We start from the raw sequence: 16,040 nt of genomic DNA on the forward strand, positions 1-16,040 counted from the left end.
AAGAGATTTGAAAACATCATGAGTAAATAGTAGAAGTAACTCTGGCTTCACCCATTAACTGATGTGATGGTCCCATCACACAACCTTTTGGTGGTCCCAAGGCAAGGCACAGGGGTTTCCCGTAGGTCAGCTGGTAGAGTCCTCTAATTTCGAGTTCCTTAATTATGTAATCAAAACATATAAATTATAACCAAATGATAAAAAAAACACAGGAATCTCCAATAGTAGTATAGGCTACTCTGTATATTTCTTATGCGCTCCACTACATTTAACGAATCGACGAAGTGAACAAGTTTGTCCACTAGATGCTGCCTTAGAAGAGTATACAAATTACGTCAGATGAGCACGTGACCGCTGCGCTACATATATTCTACCGCCAACGCTCCCGTTTCTACTTTGCGTTTCACCAAAAAGTGTTTTTCGGAGCTGGGGCTTACATATATTACACCGAATTAAACCAACACCACTCTGCTAGTGTGCTACTAGTGGGCTTACGTGCAGCTCATGTCAAATACATGTTGTGAACGCTGCAGAGAATGTTATTGCCAAGGGTCTTGGGATGAGTGAGCATCGGAGGCGACATGTACATGGAGAAATGAACAGCATATAAGCACATTATATGGTAGTTATTATACATCACACAATCACCTGATATTCATTTGTTTTTCCAGTAATTAAGCCTGGCTAATACCTTACGATAGCTAATTGCTAACTGTTGCATGGGTCGATTTGCTTTCAAGGGACCATTGTGTTTCCCCGGAGGAGCAATCGGTTCGCACCGTTTTTAATCGATTGATAATGCAAGTTTTAGATGTGTTCAAACTAGCGGATCGACGCACTTTATCTGCTCGTTAGTCACGTCCGCAGAATGGCAAGTAACCGATGGGTTACTGGGTGTGAAATGCGTCTAGAAACTGCCCTCATCCTCTTACCATTTCCCTATGCATAAGTCCTTTGTTTGTGTGAATGTTCATATCTGTCTTGAGTTCAGTTCTCTGCAACATAATGCTTATGAGTCATAACGAGTTAACGTAAGAACAGGTGTAAATCCATTTCTCCCTATCTATATATATATAAATATATGGGTCTCCTTTCTCTTTCTGAGAAAACAGTCCCAGGGTTCTACCAATGTGATGTTAAACCCTGTTTCAGACCAGCGGGACACCATGGAGGAGATACAGAAGGAGGTCGTCCGGCTGTGCAACGGCTACCCGGAGGGTCTTCCAATACAGGAGATCCATGGCCTCTACCAGCGGACCTACGGGAAACCCCTGCGTCTCGGGACCCCTAAAAGGTAAGCCCACATCAGTGGACGAAAGAAGGCAGATTCACTATGTTCACCTTAGGCTACCTATCTGTACCTTTGGCCATGGTACATCAGATCAGGATGTGATTTTACAAACCGTGTCTGATGGACCCGTTTGTGTGCTGCGTAGGTTTGCCCCGCTGCAGACCCTGCTTAGGAGCGTGCCTGACCATCTCTATCTGTGCACCAACGGGGAGATGGTAGTGTGGCCCATCGCATCTCGGCCATCGGCCTCGCGGCCGGCACCTTCTTTCCCGTCGCCGCCGGCTGCCCTAGCAGCAGCAGCAGCAGCAGCACGCGGCCCTCGGCTGGCCTCCCCGCGGAACGGCAGCTCCGGCGTTAAAGGTGAGTGAGGTCATCGGCAGCCGCTGAGGTGAGGGGATGTTCCGTCCGTCTAGCAGCAGCCGTCGACTCTTTTCGGAACGCCAGTGTGGTGTGGAGAGATGTCCTTGGTTTCTTTTTCACTCATAATATATCAATGGGCTTTTTGAAATGGCCTACGTGGTGGACTAAACCAGCTTGCACGATTTAATGATTTTGATTATCTTTAATATGAAACCGTTGCTCTGTGAATAAGTACATATTTCTGCTTACGCAGAGGGGGTCTGATGAGTAGGCGGTCATTCATTGTGGCCAAGGATGTATGGCCCCATAAGCGGACGCACTGCTCAATATATGGGGCCATATGCAGCCCAGTCCATCTCCAAACGATGGGTCCTGCATGCATCTTTGATGCATTGACAGTTTGTCAAATGGTGCATTCCAGGCAACCCGTAACTCGTGTTTCCACAACCTTCTACCCGTGAAAGTGCCCTGGAACGGCAGTCGAATCCGCAGCTCATTACCCGTGAACTCATACCAGATCGATGTACTCCAAGTTCCGGCTCGTAACTTACGGGCTACATTAGTCCTCCTGTTATGGAATCATCCAAAACACATACACATACATACTGGAACTAATCTCAAAAAACGGACCCAAAATGATCGCAAAATAGTGTCAAGGTAATGGGGCCTAAGTTTTCCTGGTGTGAACGGGGTCATCATTGATGCAGACGAGTTCTTTGATCCGATATCTTTTGCGTTAAGCAACATCCTTCCTTCATAAACTTGTTGGGGATTCCCTCCTTTTTTCTGGTCAAAGTTACAAAGGCCAATTGACTGAGCATGTGTTTGTATGATTGTTATACTTGTAAAAAGGTGAATGAGTGACTTAATGCAGCTTAAAATGGATGAGGGGGAGGATGGGACTAACTTTGCAAGTTTCTTTGCCCCAGAAATCGGAAGGGGCAGCGCCTGCAGTGTGTTGTAAACGTCTCATCCGGCCAGTTATCGATCGCTGTGTGCCATAATACTTTATCTCCAGATCAGTTGGTTGAACCAGCAATTATCTGGGAGCGGTCTCTGATTAGGCTCATACTAACAAAGACACACTCATTATTCTAGCACAGATATTCTAACAGAGCATTTCACTCACGAATAGCTGATGGCTATGGCATTGCTAACAAAGTATACTCAAATAGCTCTTGTATCTTGCATACATCACCTTTTATTCATATATTGGTTTATTTAAACATTCAATTCCCACTGGATTCTGTACTTCTGCTTTGAGTTGGAGAGCAGAGTGACTTTGTTTAAAGTTTCATTTGAGTAGTTGACTCATGAGAAAATAAGGACATGGATTACTCTTTGTCCCCGTCAAAGTACAATAATAGCACAGAGTATTTTTGGGATATGGAGAATGTGAGTTTACAAAATGAGTTTACAAAAGGCCTTTTGTTGGGAGACGTATGACCCTGGTCACATTCTAAAATATCCTGTAGAGAATATTTGACTGGTGTAAATAAGGTGGGTTTAAACAAAACATTGGATCCTATTTTCTTGCACTTTGAGGGCTAGGGTTATGAAATGTCATAACACGATGGCCTTTGAGACTGTGTCTTTGGATAAAAACTGTACCAACGTGATTGACTAGGATTGACTGTCACCTGCATCGCTGGTGAAAATGGATGCAAATTTAAATCAATGTTGTGTATTTCCAGCTTAATTGTGACATGACTTTGATAACTTTGTGTAAAGAGATGCATCTATCAGGCTGATATGTTGGGCTCTTATCTAGTAAAAAAGCAATAAACTGTATTCTAGTAGCCATATATATTCATATTGTTTTGTGCTTGAAGCTGGCCCCTAGTCACAGCTTGATAGCCCTGGTGCAGGGTCACGTGATTTCATTGGCAACAGCCGAGTTGAATCAGCTGCGGATCAGGAATCTGAAACTTAAAGACACACACACTCACACCCTCTCTTTCTCTCCCTCCCTCTGCTGCTGCTACCTCTGGTTTTGTTTTCCCTTCTCTCTCCATGTCGTTTTACATTCCCAACTCAAAAGTAAACTAAAGGTGACACCCTAGGCTGGTTCCATTTATAAGTGTATTATTGTTATAGATATTGATTATAAGTAAATTATTATGTCATTATTAATGTTGCTTGTTCAAACATTTAATCAAAGGCTTTATTATTACGGCTGAATATGACTAGACTTACTCTTAAGTCATTTAGCATGTCCTTTTATGGCCCCTTTGGTGCATTCAGGAACAGGATGCCCGATCTTGCTCTAAGAAGCTTACAGATTACAAATTATGAGTTCATTAGAATCAACCAAACAAGGTAGGCCTTTTACTTCTGTTACCCGTCTTGCATGCAAATTTTCATACACACAAACACACACATGTAACACAAGAACACTTGTAACGCAAGAACACTTGTAACACATGAGCGTGAAGAAGCTGTTCTGCCTTTTTTGCTGTCTTTTATGCAAGGTCTTTTGTTCAAAGGAAAGGGGGGGGGTTACCCAATGACCGGGGGGCTCAGCAGCATCATTCTGCATCACTTTCAGTTTCGTTTCTCCCTCACGTCAGTTGTGAACGCTTCTCTGTAAGTCCTTAGGAGGAGGAGGCAGTTGATAAACACAGCCGATCACAGCAGCTGCTCTCCCATATTCAGTTGGTAGTCCATCCACTGATGTCCGTTTGTCTTGTGCCTGAACATTATGATTTGTCGTTTGGTGAACCCTAGGAGTTGCTTCAGAGAATAGGTAAGATTAAAATGCTTGTCTCTTCTAGGTTAACCGGTTTGCTTAGTTTGATTAGGTTTTGCATTGTGTAATATATTGAAAAGATATGAGACATTGTCTTGTTTGCTTTTTATCAACATATTGTTTAATAGGACGCTGGATATTTCTCAACTACAGAAAGTTATCGGTTATTTAGTGAAAAGACAAGACTTTTAATGACTAATACTCATATTGTGCTTCAGGGTTAATAATAAGGTGTTTACTAAATGGATGAATAGCCTTTTATTGGCTTTTTCACCATAAATGCAAAGTGTTTTATCTACATCTTATTTGCATCAGATAAGCATCAGTTGACAGCCGCTTTATTCCTTTAACACCAGGTACTATCCAGGACTGGACTATATGTTACCAAAATCTTAGATTTAAGCATGGTAACAATTCCACAGCTATTTTCAGTGATTCCCCCAGGAAATGTCTTAGTCAAGGTGGTCTTTTGGAGGTATTTTTTATTATTAATAATAATAATAATAATAATAATAATAATAATAATTAAAATGATATATATATATAGCAGTGTTTCCCCCAGCACTATATGGTTAAGGCAGCCGCCTTAACAACAATAGGGCCCCTCCTTGACTACCAATGTATAAAAAATTTAAAATAGAATATTTTTATTTTATATTCATTTTTTTTATATTTGTTTTATACATTGGTAGTACATTGGTAGTCAAGGCGGGGCCCTAGTATGGCCCCGGCCCTTATTATGCCTTTTTTATTCATGATATTCTATGTTGTGTTCTTCTTGTCATAGCGACGACCATCATGGGCGAAACCCGGGAGGAAATCGTGGCCATGATTAAAGGCTTCCCCGGCGGCGTCCCCGGAAGGAAGGTGGCCGAGCAGTACAACCGGACGTACCACAAGAACCTGACCGTGGCCTCCCTGGGCTTCAAGTCCATGGCCCTGCTGCTGGCCTCCCTGGACAAGGAGCTGGTGGTGCAGGGGGAGCTGGTGTTCCACCGGAGCCACTGGCCACCAGGGGTCGCCGACACCGCGCTCGAGGCCGGGGACGGGGACCAGAGCACTGCCCAAGAGGCGGGCGAGAGGCCTTCAGTGTCGGCCCTGGGGGACGGCCAGCCGGCGAAGGCCCGGAAGAAGAGGCATCGATCGGGGAGGGGAGCATCCCCGGCCCCCCCTGCTGGCCAGCCGCTGGAGGTGAGTTCCTCTTCTGGAGGCGTCCCATCATTCGGCGTTTACCAAGCGCCTCTTGGAAAACACAGCGTTCCCGCCGGAGCGGGCGAGACCGTAGAGACGCTGTCGCAAGATCAGCTGTTGCAGAGGATCACACAGGTTGGTTGTGTTACGCAAACTGTTAAGCTTGAATGCTTTTGCTTTATGATCTGGTTTATCTGCATGTGATGATTACTGATGAGTGATGATGATGACTGATGGGTGATGCATGCTTGCCAATCTCAAAATGCAACTGAAAGTGCAATCTTTCACCTAGACTTTAGACTTTAGACTTTATTGTCCCCAAGGGGAAATTTTTCTTCACATCACAGTACATTACATATGTGGGCCGCACGCCGACAGACAATAAACAGAAACAAATAAACATCTACACAGATCTGCGTAAACATCTACACAGAGTAGGACTGGGGGTGATTTATGGCCTTTTATTGAGTGCTGTTATGGCTGCAGGCACCAGGCTTTGGCCGTAGCGAGCCCTCCTGCACAACAGGGACCTATACCTGCGTGCAGAGGGCATGACAGTGAAGTGGCAGTTGAGAGGGTGTGTGTTGTCCTGTGCTATTGTGGATGCAATGCGTGAGATGGCCTTTATATTGAGCTCTGACAGTGTGGGTGTGGGTAGACCAATTATTTTGGCAGCTATATTAGTGACACGTGTAAGTTTGACCCGGTTTTTGACAGTGAGCATGTTAGATTGCACAGTGTTTCAGAAGACAAAATCACTGTTCATAATGAAAATGCGTGTGTCTAAGTGTCTTACGCTTCATTAATCATGAATCATCATTTATCAGGATGAGAGGTTTTAATCTAATATTCAGTATCTCAGTCTAATATTACACCTACCAAATGAGGAGTCTGATTTTCAGATACTAGTAGAACCCGCCTGTTTTTTAATCTGTGTAGCATAGCAACACTTCCCTTGGTGACTGTAACACTGATGTGTCCTAGGTTATGAAGGAGGACAAATTGGCTGGCGGGTCAATGGCGCGGCTGGCCGAGAGCTATTCCGAGCGGTTTGGGGAAGCTCTCCCACTGGAACAGTACATGACTCTGTATGACACCTGGGATTCCAGACGCCCTGGGAGACCATCCGGGGCGTCGGCGGAAGCCGCAGAGCCGCGCAGGCCGGTGCCCACACAGCACACTGAAGGTTGGTGCTTCTCGGTGTTTGACGTTTACAGTGTAGAAAATGGACTCTGGCTTATTTATGGTACCTGGAAAATGTTCAATTGAATTGATGCACACGTTAAGAGAAGAATTCTCATGTTTAGATATGTCATAGGGAAGTAACTCAATATCATTGCTTCGATCTCAATAATCTAAGTAACATTTGAAACCTCCTCCTCCTCCTCCTCCTCCTCCTCCTCCTCCTCCTCCTCCTCCTCCTCCTCCTCTTTACTCCCCTTCCTGTTCACTTCTCCTTCTCTGCGCTCCTCCCTCCTCCGCCTCCTCCTCCCCACTCCTCCTTATCTTCTGTCCTCACAGCTCCCACCACGTCTTCCATTGCGACTACAAAGGACTTCCTGTCCTTTGGCTCCCTGCCGTCCAACATCCTTCCCCTAATGCCCGCCCACTCCCTGGCTTCTGGCCTCCTGCCTTCCGGCGCCCTGCCCTCAGAGGTTCCCTACCCACAGCCCTTCGGCTCCAGGCATACCAGCTCCCTGTTCTCCAACTCCCTGTTCTCAGACTCCCTGTTCTCCAGCTCCGTGCCCGCCGCCACCACGCCCACCAGCTCCTTGTTCTCCGGCCCCAGGCCCACCAACTCCCTGTTCTCCACCTCCGTGCCCGCCGGCCCCAGGCCCACCAACTCCCTGTTCTCCACCTCCGTGCCCGCCGGCACCATGCCCACCAACTCCCTGTTCTCCACCTCCATGCCCGCCGGCACCACGCCCACCAACTCCCTGTTCTCCACCTCCGTGCCCGCCGGCACCATGCCCACCAGCTCCCTGTTCTCCACCTCCGTGCCCGCCGGCACCATGCCCACCAGCTCCCTGTTCTCCACCTCCGTGCCCGCCGGCACCATGCCCACCAGCTCCCTGTTCTCCAGCTCCGTGCCCGCCGGCACCACGCCCACCAACTCCCTGTTCTCCGGCCCCAGGCCCGCCGGCCCCATGCCCGCTGCCTCACTGCCCTCCAAGGTGGCCCTCCCGGTGGCCATCGGCTCCCTGCCCATCAAACCCCCGCCCGCCGGCCCGTCCGACGAAGACTTCCCGGCCCTGGGCACGGCGGTGGCCAGGGAGCCCCGGCGGGCCACCCCGGCCCTGGGCGCGGCGGTGGCCAGGGAGCCCCGGCGGGCCACCCCGACCCGGCCGCCGCTGGAGGAGACCCGGAAGAACTCCCCCGTCTTCAGGGACGACTACCACGGGCAGCTGCGGCACGTCCACGCGGCCAACCGGCGCGCGGTGGAGGTCCTGGAGGCGGACAACGAGGACGCCAAAGGCCGGAAGAGGAACCGCGTGCTGGACCCGGAGACGGTCAACAGCCTGGTGGAGGGCGTCATACGCGACCTGGCCGATGAGGGCGAGTTCGTCACGCAGGAGAAGGTGAGCCCTGAGTGACACAGGGGCAGTCAGCGTCACCATTAGTCCTCTTATGGCGTGGAGGACACAAACTGTGATGGAGTGCATCGACAAAGTATTTTCAATGAGTTTGCTTTGGCTTTCAATCAAACACAATGAAGCCCAAGTGCTTATTTCCATTGTGGTCCTTTTGGGTGTGTTACTCAAAGTGGGGGCAAGGCTGGAGGGCAGCATTTTTTTCCCTCTCTCTCTGTCCTCATCTAGGTCTCTGTCTTTATCCGTCTCTCTCTTTCTCTGACTCTGTCTCTGTCTCTGACTCTGTCCGTCTCTGTGTATCCAGGTGGTGTCCAAGGTGTGCATGCTGATGCAGGTCCCGTCCCTCCGGTCAGTGGGCATCATTCAAGCCTGGCACATACCGGCAGTGAAGGAGCTTCAGTACACCATCCGGGAGATCAACATGTTCCTTGAGGTACGTCTGCTTTAAAACACTTCTCTGCCGCCGTGTCGTCTCACTTTAAATTAAATGAACAACAACAATAATTCTGCTGCAAAACATCTTTGATTTTGAATCTTGAATCTTCCAATGTAGTTTCCTTTTTATTTATTTTTACATTTGATTCCTACCTTTGTTTATCCCTACGAATGGCCTTGTGTCTGAAGGGGGCTCTATCAATAAGCTTGCCTCGCCTTTCTTATAAAAATGAATATTCATCCACGGGTGTCGTTTGCCTTCTTGTTAGTCCACCGAGGCGGCGACGGCCATTTGCACCCTTTATGAGCTGGGCCTGTCCCTGGCCAGCCTGAAGGAGAAGAAGCGCTACGAGGAGCTGAACCTGGGCCCGCTCTGCAAGCTGCCTATCGTCCACCGCATGTTCAAGATAGACAGCAGCACCAAGGATGACGACATCCCTCAGATAGAGACCGTGGACATCCTGAAGGTAGGCTTCATTTCAGATGTCGTAGTTAAGGCGGCAGGCCTGTGTTGCTTTAGGCGGCCGCCTAAACTGTAAAGTCCTGCGGTAAACCCTGAGATAGAGACCTGTGTCGCTGTTCCACTGGTAAACTCGTACTCCTCCTCTTCCATAGAGCCTGAAACATTTCAGGCACACCGAGCACAAGCAGAAGGTGGACCTCGCTGAGTTCATGAAGCATCTGGCGGACCAGCACAGCTGTGAGTCTCCCTACGAGCTGGGCATCCGGATCCAAAGCCTGGGCCTACCTATAGCGGTGAGAGACCATCTCCCATGGAGGGAAACCATTGATCCAAACTTTTCTGACCCTGTTCACGGAACAGGGTTCCATAAACACGATCCGTTATGGATAGGAATGATCGTACTCAAAAAAAAAAAAGGCATTTGATATAATTTCCTTTGTGAGGTCAATAATCATAAAACAAGTTTAAGTTAGTTATTATCTAGTTCCTGGTCATTTGTCACGGATGAGTTACTATATTTCATTTCTATGAGTGTGGTTTTAAAAATTACTCTGGGTTCGATGATTTCAGCAAACATTGAATGAATAGGAGAAAGAACTTAATGGAGATCCTCCGCTTTCAATTTAACAGGCAAATAGTAATTTACAATTCAAACGTAATGACGTCAATCCCTGACCGGAGTGCCTTGGAAGGTTAAGCAACTATTGCTCGTCTCTATGTTTGTAGAAAGATCGTTTTTAAGTAAAGAAAATAGAAACGTTAAGGACACGCAGAAGCCACAGTCATGAATCCCTGCCCTCTGGCCCCGCCCCCTGCCCCCTGGCCCCGCCCACTCCCAGACCCTGAACAAGGTGACCCGCCTTGAGCATCAGCATCTCGAGCGGGCCCAGCATCTGATCCAGAGGGAGCTGGAGGATGAGGTGACGGACAAAATGAGGAAGATGAAGAGGAACGTGATGGATCCCTTCTCCGCCGCCTCCTTCGGCGCCGGAAGTCTGGAGCTCCGCAAGAAGTACATCTCCATGGCGGCGGTGGAGGTCGTGCTGGAGGTCTTCACCAACGCGGCAGACATCTTTAGCTCCAAGCTGAACAAGGTGAGATCCACCAATCTCTTTTGTCGAGACCTTCGGGGGAATGGAGCAGGATAAAGTGCAGCGTTTTAACGTCTGCAGTGACTGCGACTACAAAGGAGGCTTGTATGGATTGCAGTGACAACCAAAGTGCTAACTCGCATAACATACTGACATTGCGTAACATACGAGCATACAAACTACTTACAAACATAATTATTCTGTTCTGAGGACGGGTGCTTTCCTCAACGAAAATGTAATCAAAGGCTTACGAAATTAACTAGTATTAAAGCAAATAAGGTTTTATACACGTGACATATGGCGTTACTCATGCCAGATCTCAAAGTTACCAATCTTTACACGATCATGGGATTGGATACGGCATAATCTTTGGGTAACCACGATTGTTCACCAAGGATTTTATTGATTGATTAAGATTTTTCCATGAAAAAACCTCTTTGGGGTTATGGAAAACGACCTCCTCGGCTGATGTTTCGTGTCACTTCCTGTCCAGCGCGTCCAGGACTTCCTGCTGCAGGTGTCGGGCGATCGGCTGTGCTCGGCCATGTTCCAGCTGGCCATCTGCGGGGGGTCCCTAGCCGTTCCTCAGGACCTTGTGGCCAAAGACCAGCCGGCGAAGGCTGCAGGGAAACCTGCTACACACGAGCCTGCGGTCGCCCTGCCCAGTGAAGGTCAGCCAGTACACTGTTAATCCACTGGTGATGCACACATCATGGGAGCCCGCATCACAAAACACAGCGGGCTGATTATGTAAACGCAGGTGTTTTTCATGTGCAGTATGATCAATCACATATATAGTCGAATTAATATTAGAATTCTACTTTGTACACACAGAACTGAAAATAAAAACATACAGGCCTAACACTAAGAAATACACGCAGAAGATGACAAACTGATTTAAAAAAACAACAACTGAAATCTCATCTTTTGTTTGGATGTCTCGTCGTATCTCTTATAGTATTCATGAGAGTACCCAAAAGCTTTACTCATATTTGACCTTCAAAAAATGAGTATCTGTTATCTAATGTAAACTGAGAGATCAAAAGTGCTCCATTTTGGTTCTAGATGAAGGATGGAATGACTTCTATTGTACTGAATAAGCACTACTGAGTCTCCTTTCTCCCTGGTGCTTGTCCCTCCCAGATGCTGTGAAGCAGTTCCTTAGGACCAGTCTGTCCAATCAGAGTACAGCTCTCTCTCTGAGCTCCATGGCTTCTCTGGAGAAGAAGCTGAGCTCAAACTTTAAGCTCCCGGAGTTTGGGTCTCTGCAGAGAGGAACCTTCCTGGAATTCCTGGTTAAAAACGTCCAGGTATCTCACACACACTCACACACAAACGCAGGCACGCACACACACACACACACACACACACACTGGTATTGCCCTGCAGGTGGCCCTACCAATGGAGCGATTGCAGATAGTGGCTCCTTGAGATAAAAGCACAAGAAGCACTAACCCTAATATTCTACAGGTTTTTTTTACACAAGCAATGAGAGGATGGATGCTGTATAGTGTATACTAATGAACAGGCTCAAATGGGCTAGTGAAATCGAGCGCAACCATATTTTACCATATCTTGTGTGTACCAGTGTACTGTGTCCCATTTTGTAGTTTTTATTTACCCCTCTGTTGCGTTTTGAGCCTCCAATGCATTAGGGAGTGCCTCCAATCGTGGGATAGTTGTAGGGAACAGAAATGGTCCAGGGCTCATATCTATCTCTCTCTCTCTCTCTCTCTTTCTGTCTCTGCAGCTGCTGCAGGAGACTGTAGGAGGCGCTGTGGCCCTGGGTGGTGGTGGCGGCGCAGAGCTCCAGGGCTGTGGCTTCCGGCCCAGCCGCCAGGATGTGTTTGAGTTCATCAAACAGTGTGGAGCGTTCACCTCCTCCGAGCCTGACGCGGTGGGTCACCTCACTCACTCACTCACTCACTCACTCACTCACTCAAAGAAGAAAATAAATCGATCACAAACAATGAATGACCTCGTGAGATCCACACTGTCTGACGTCATCTTCTGTACCCCTATCATCGTCATCACAGCTGGTGCACATTGAGCGGGCTCTAAGGGCCCATTACAGGGTGCGTGACAGCCGGGACCTGGGCTTCGGGCCCCTGAAGATGCTGGCTGACCTGGTGAAGCGCCAGAGAGACCTTCTGGGGGGCGGGGCCTGCGTCCAGGTCCACTATGAGACGGCCCTGTTCGCCAAGCACAGCAGGTACACTGTGTGTGTTTGTGTGTTTATACAGGTCAAGGCGCATTGAGGATCAGGATCTCTTTTACAAGAGAGAACTGATAAGCAACAACACACTGCAGGGCAAAACCGCAGTACACCCTTACAAACCATAAAGTAGCCACTTACAAACACTAACACACACACACAAACAATACGGTACACACTTGCAAACAACACAATACACTCGCTAAGCTGTAAAGTACGCACTTACAAACAACACAATACACCTTCTTTCATTTTTCTCCCCAGGTCTAACGTTAAGGTACATGTAAAATAGGTCTTACGCAAAACGGTTGACTAAACAAATAGTATTCATCCAGGATCGAGGAACTGCAATCATTTCATCAGTCATATCCCATGGTTGTTCATATTCCTCCCCTGGGTCATGTTGTCCTCCAGCACCACCGACGTGGGTGGAGCGTCTGTGGGTCTCCTGGGGGAGGTCTCCCAGGACCAGGCCCTGGCCTGCCTGCTGTCCTGCCCCCTGCTGGAGGATCTGGAGCAGTGGAGCCAGTGGGAGGTGGTCTTCAGGCCTGTCCACGGCCCGCTGAAGGACTTCATCGAGAGGAACGCAGGTACACCATCCCGGAGTGTGCGTGCGTGCGTGCGTGCGTGCGTGCGTGCGTGTGTGTGTGTGTGTGTGTGTGTGTGTGTGTGTGTGTGTGTGTGTGTGTGTGTGTGTGTGTGTGTGTGTGTGTGTGTGTGTGTGTGTGTGTGTGTGTGTGTGTGTGTGTGTGTGTGTTTCTCAGTATAATCAGTTTCATGGACATGATATCTATGAAGACTACGTGCCGGTTGGGTTCCTGTGCACACGATGGGACAATTCAGAGAGCCTAACCCCAACCTTAACCCTGGATTATCCGCAGCCGTGCCGGCCAACTCTGATTTGGCGGCCCTGGAGGTGAGCCCGGGGGTCCTACTCCGCATCACCACGGCGACGGGCGACAAGCTCTTCTCGCAGGCGGCGACGAACCTCGACCCCGTGGGCACCGCCGGCCACCTGGTGTCCATGGCGGTGGCGGACGGCGTGGTCAACGTGTCCACGGCGCTCCTGGCCAATCACATGGAGAGCGCCCTGGCGGCGGGCGTGGCCAATGCAGGTAGAGGCCCCGCCCTCCTCCGCTCTCTGCTTCCCGTCGCTCTCCCTCCTCTTTCCTTCCACAAGCCTGTTTTCAAACCGTCGGAGGGATCGGACACTAGAGGCTTATTCATGAATTGTTCCCATTATTTTCCCGACTTTTGTTTTCAAACAACATATCAAACATGTAGTCGTCCGATATTACATTTTCTTATTTTATAACTGCAATTCTATCCAGAGGTGGCCTGATGGATGGATGGATCATAGCGGGTCAGTGTTGCAGCGGGGGCATTCTAACTGCTGTTTTTTGTGTGTTTGTCAGATATGTCTCAGGGGGACGATGACGTGTCCAGCTACGGATCTGTGCCCCGCTTCCTCCTTGAGAGCATCACTCGGATCCCCCCCATGACCTGCCAGGCCCTGCTGCAGCAGGTGGGTACCCATGCTCCACCCCCCCCCCCCCCCCCCCCCCCCCCCCCCCCCCCCCCCCCCTTCCATCCAACGCAAGGGTCTGACGTGCGCCTCCCAAAAATGTAACCTTGTGTAGAGGAAACGCAGCAGCAAGGGCTGTGATTGGTCCGCTCCCTAAAACCCGCCGCTGTCGACGGCGTCGACGCTTCTGCGTGGTCATTGCGTTGCGTCCACGTGGAAACATAACTGAGCCTTAACTAAGTGCTAGGCGGCATGGCCAGAAAATGATATCACGGTGTAAATGAAAAGGATGACGGTGACATCACGGCAGGACACTGGGTGGTGCTAGAATGCAGGGAAACTCTCCAATTTTTTTTTACTGACAATGCAATGCAGACTCACTCACTCTCAGACTCACTCACTCACTCACTCTCAGACTCACTCACTCACTCACTCACTCACTCACTCACTCACTCACTCACTCACTCACTCACTCACTCACTCACTCACTCACTCACTCACTCTCAGACTCACTCACTCACTCTCAGACTCACTCACTCACTCACTCACTCACTCACTCTCAGACTCACTCACTCTCAGACTCACTCACTCACTCACTCACTCTCAGACTCACTCACTCTCAGACTCACTCTCAGACTCACTCACTCTCAGACTCACTCACTCTCAGACTCACTCACTCTCAGACTCACTCATACTCACATTGCTCTCTCCCTTTACAACTCCTCCCTCTTACCTACAGCAGCTCTTAGATGGTTAACATTAAACCCCCCTGACCCCCTGCAGGTGTTCCTGGAGCCTCTGTACCGGGTCTTGGGCCAGGCCAGCTCTAAAGCCCTCCTGCTGGCTGTGGCTCGCTCGGACCCCCGGCACCTCAACCGCCTGCACCAGCTTGCCATCCGCCTGGGGGTCACAGAGTGGATCAAGGACTACCAGAAGAAGATGGACCCTCCCAAGCCGCGGGACACGCTCACGGCTACAAAGGTCTGCTGATCGTGATACATCCACCCTTTTGATGGCGAATGTTTTGATGTCTCCATCGCTCGAAATGGATGACACTGCATTATCTCAAGAATATAGCAGTTGCCTTAATATAAATCGACCCCAGTATTATTATTACCCCCCGATTATTAAGAGGTCCATTAAAGAAATTAAAATAAATAAATAAAATGTAAGCTCAACATGCCGGCAATACGTTTTGTAGCGACCTGGGTATGATTCCAATCTTGGGTCCTTAGTTACATGTCATTCCTGTCTCTCGTCCCTCTCCTGTCCATAAAGGAGCAACAAATCTTCCTCAAGATTTACATTTTTTTATTTGGCTTTTGTCTATGCTATTAGAAAACACCCATAGCTAACAAAACCAAGAGAGGACTGGGGATGCAGCCTGTAGCTTGTAGCTACAGGCTACATTCCGGGTTTGTTTGTAGTGTTGTCGACACGGGGCTGAGCGGTACCTCGGCTCCACTCCCCCTCTAGTGTTCTCAATGATCGCTTCTCTTATTTTTTCGGGGCCATGTTTTCTGTTTCCGTCCGTCTGTCTAGCCTGACTTGATGGACTCCTTCGGCGGCAGCCTGTCCGCCCTCAACCTGAACGGCGATGACGACTACCTGGACGATCCCGCCAAGGAAGACAGCTCTGAGACATCGTCGCTCAACCGCCAACGGCTCCCAGGTGAGAGAGGGGGAAACTGCAATGCATTATGGGAGAGATCGACGGCTAGTTCGGTACACGCCTACGTCATCGTTTCAGGTTTTGCTGTTCCGATGCTTCTTGTTAAAAACATCGCTTATAGCTTATACATTTATTAACTGGGGAAACGATACTTAACGGTCAATGTATGACTATCTATATATTCTATAAAAAATTAGTCTACTTTAAAAGCAGTTGTATACTTTATTATACAGTGAGATAGTTAGGATGGTATGGGAGATAGTGGAGAGACATGCATCAAAGGACCACGGGCAGGAATCAAACCCGGATTGCTGCGATCAGGACTGAGCCTTAATGGTACGCCCTCTACTCAGTCAGCCACCGGGGCGCCCAGAATTTTCTTTAAAATATTTTTTAAGGTTAATGCAATTAATTTAACAGAGTTGCTGATGTTAAATTCATGTTTCATCTTGAACCG

General features: G+C 48.7%; 1 protein-coding gene across 1 annotated transcript in view; it reads left to right on the plus strand.

The window, feature by feature from the left end:
* Positions 1–189: 189 nt before the first annotated feature.
* The window catches only part of wu:fj29h11 (uncharacterized), a 48,501-nt gene continuing 32,650 nt past the window's right edge, over positions 190–16,040 (plus strand). Inside the window, exons 1-19 of the mRNA XM_056577638.1 lie at positions 190–622; positions 1,153–1,294; positions 1,437–1,651; positions 5,188–5,726; positions 6,576–6,777; positions 7,113–8,170; positions 8,487–8,615; positions 8,887–9,084; positions 9,233–9,373; positions 9,920–10,174; positions 10,665–10,842; positions 11,315–11,481; positions 11,922–12,068; positions 12,208–12,383; positions 12,801–12,976; positions 13,268–13,501; positions 13,802–13,911; positions 14,695–14,892; positions 15,454–15,583. Of these exons, the coding sequence (XP_056433613.1) occupies positions 1,167–1,294; positions 1,437–1,651; positions 5,188–5,726; positions 6,576–6,777; positions 7,113–8,170; positions 8,487–8,615; positions 8,887–9,084; positions 9,233–9,373; positions 9,920–10,174; positions 10,665–10,842; positions 11,315–11,481; positions 11,922–12,068; positions 12,208–12,383; positions 12,801–12,976; positions 13,268–13,501; positions 13,802–13,911; positions 14,695–14,892; positions 15,454–15,583 (4,381 nt within the window). The 5' untranslated portion in view covers positions 190–622; positions 1,153–1,166. The remainder of the gene's footprint in view (positions 623–1,152; positions 1,295–1,436; positions 1,652–5,187; positions 5,727–6,575; positions 6,778–7,112; positions 8,171–8,486; positions 8,616–8,886; positions 9,085–9,232; positions 9,374–9,919; positions 10,175–10,664; positions 10,843–11,314; positions 11,482–11,921; positions 12,069–12,207; positions 12,384–12,800; positions 12,977–13,267; positions 13,502–13,801; positions 13,912–14,694; positions 14,893–15,453; positions 15,584–16,040) is intronic.

This window comes from Gadus chalcogrammus, chromosome 18, assembly GCF_026213295.1.
Source record: "Gadus chalcogrammus isolate NIFS_2021 chromosome 18, NIFS_Gcha_1.0, whole genome shotgun sequence".
Taxonomy (NCBI): domain Eukaryota; kingdom Metazoa; phylum Chordata; class Actinopteri; order Gadiformes; family Gadidae; genus Gadus; species Gadus chalcogrammus.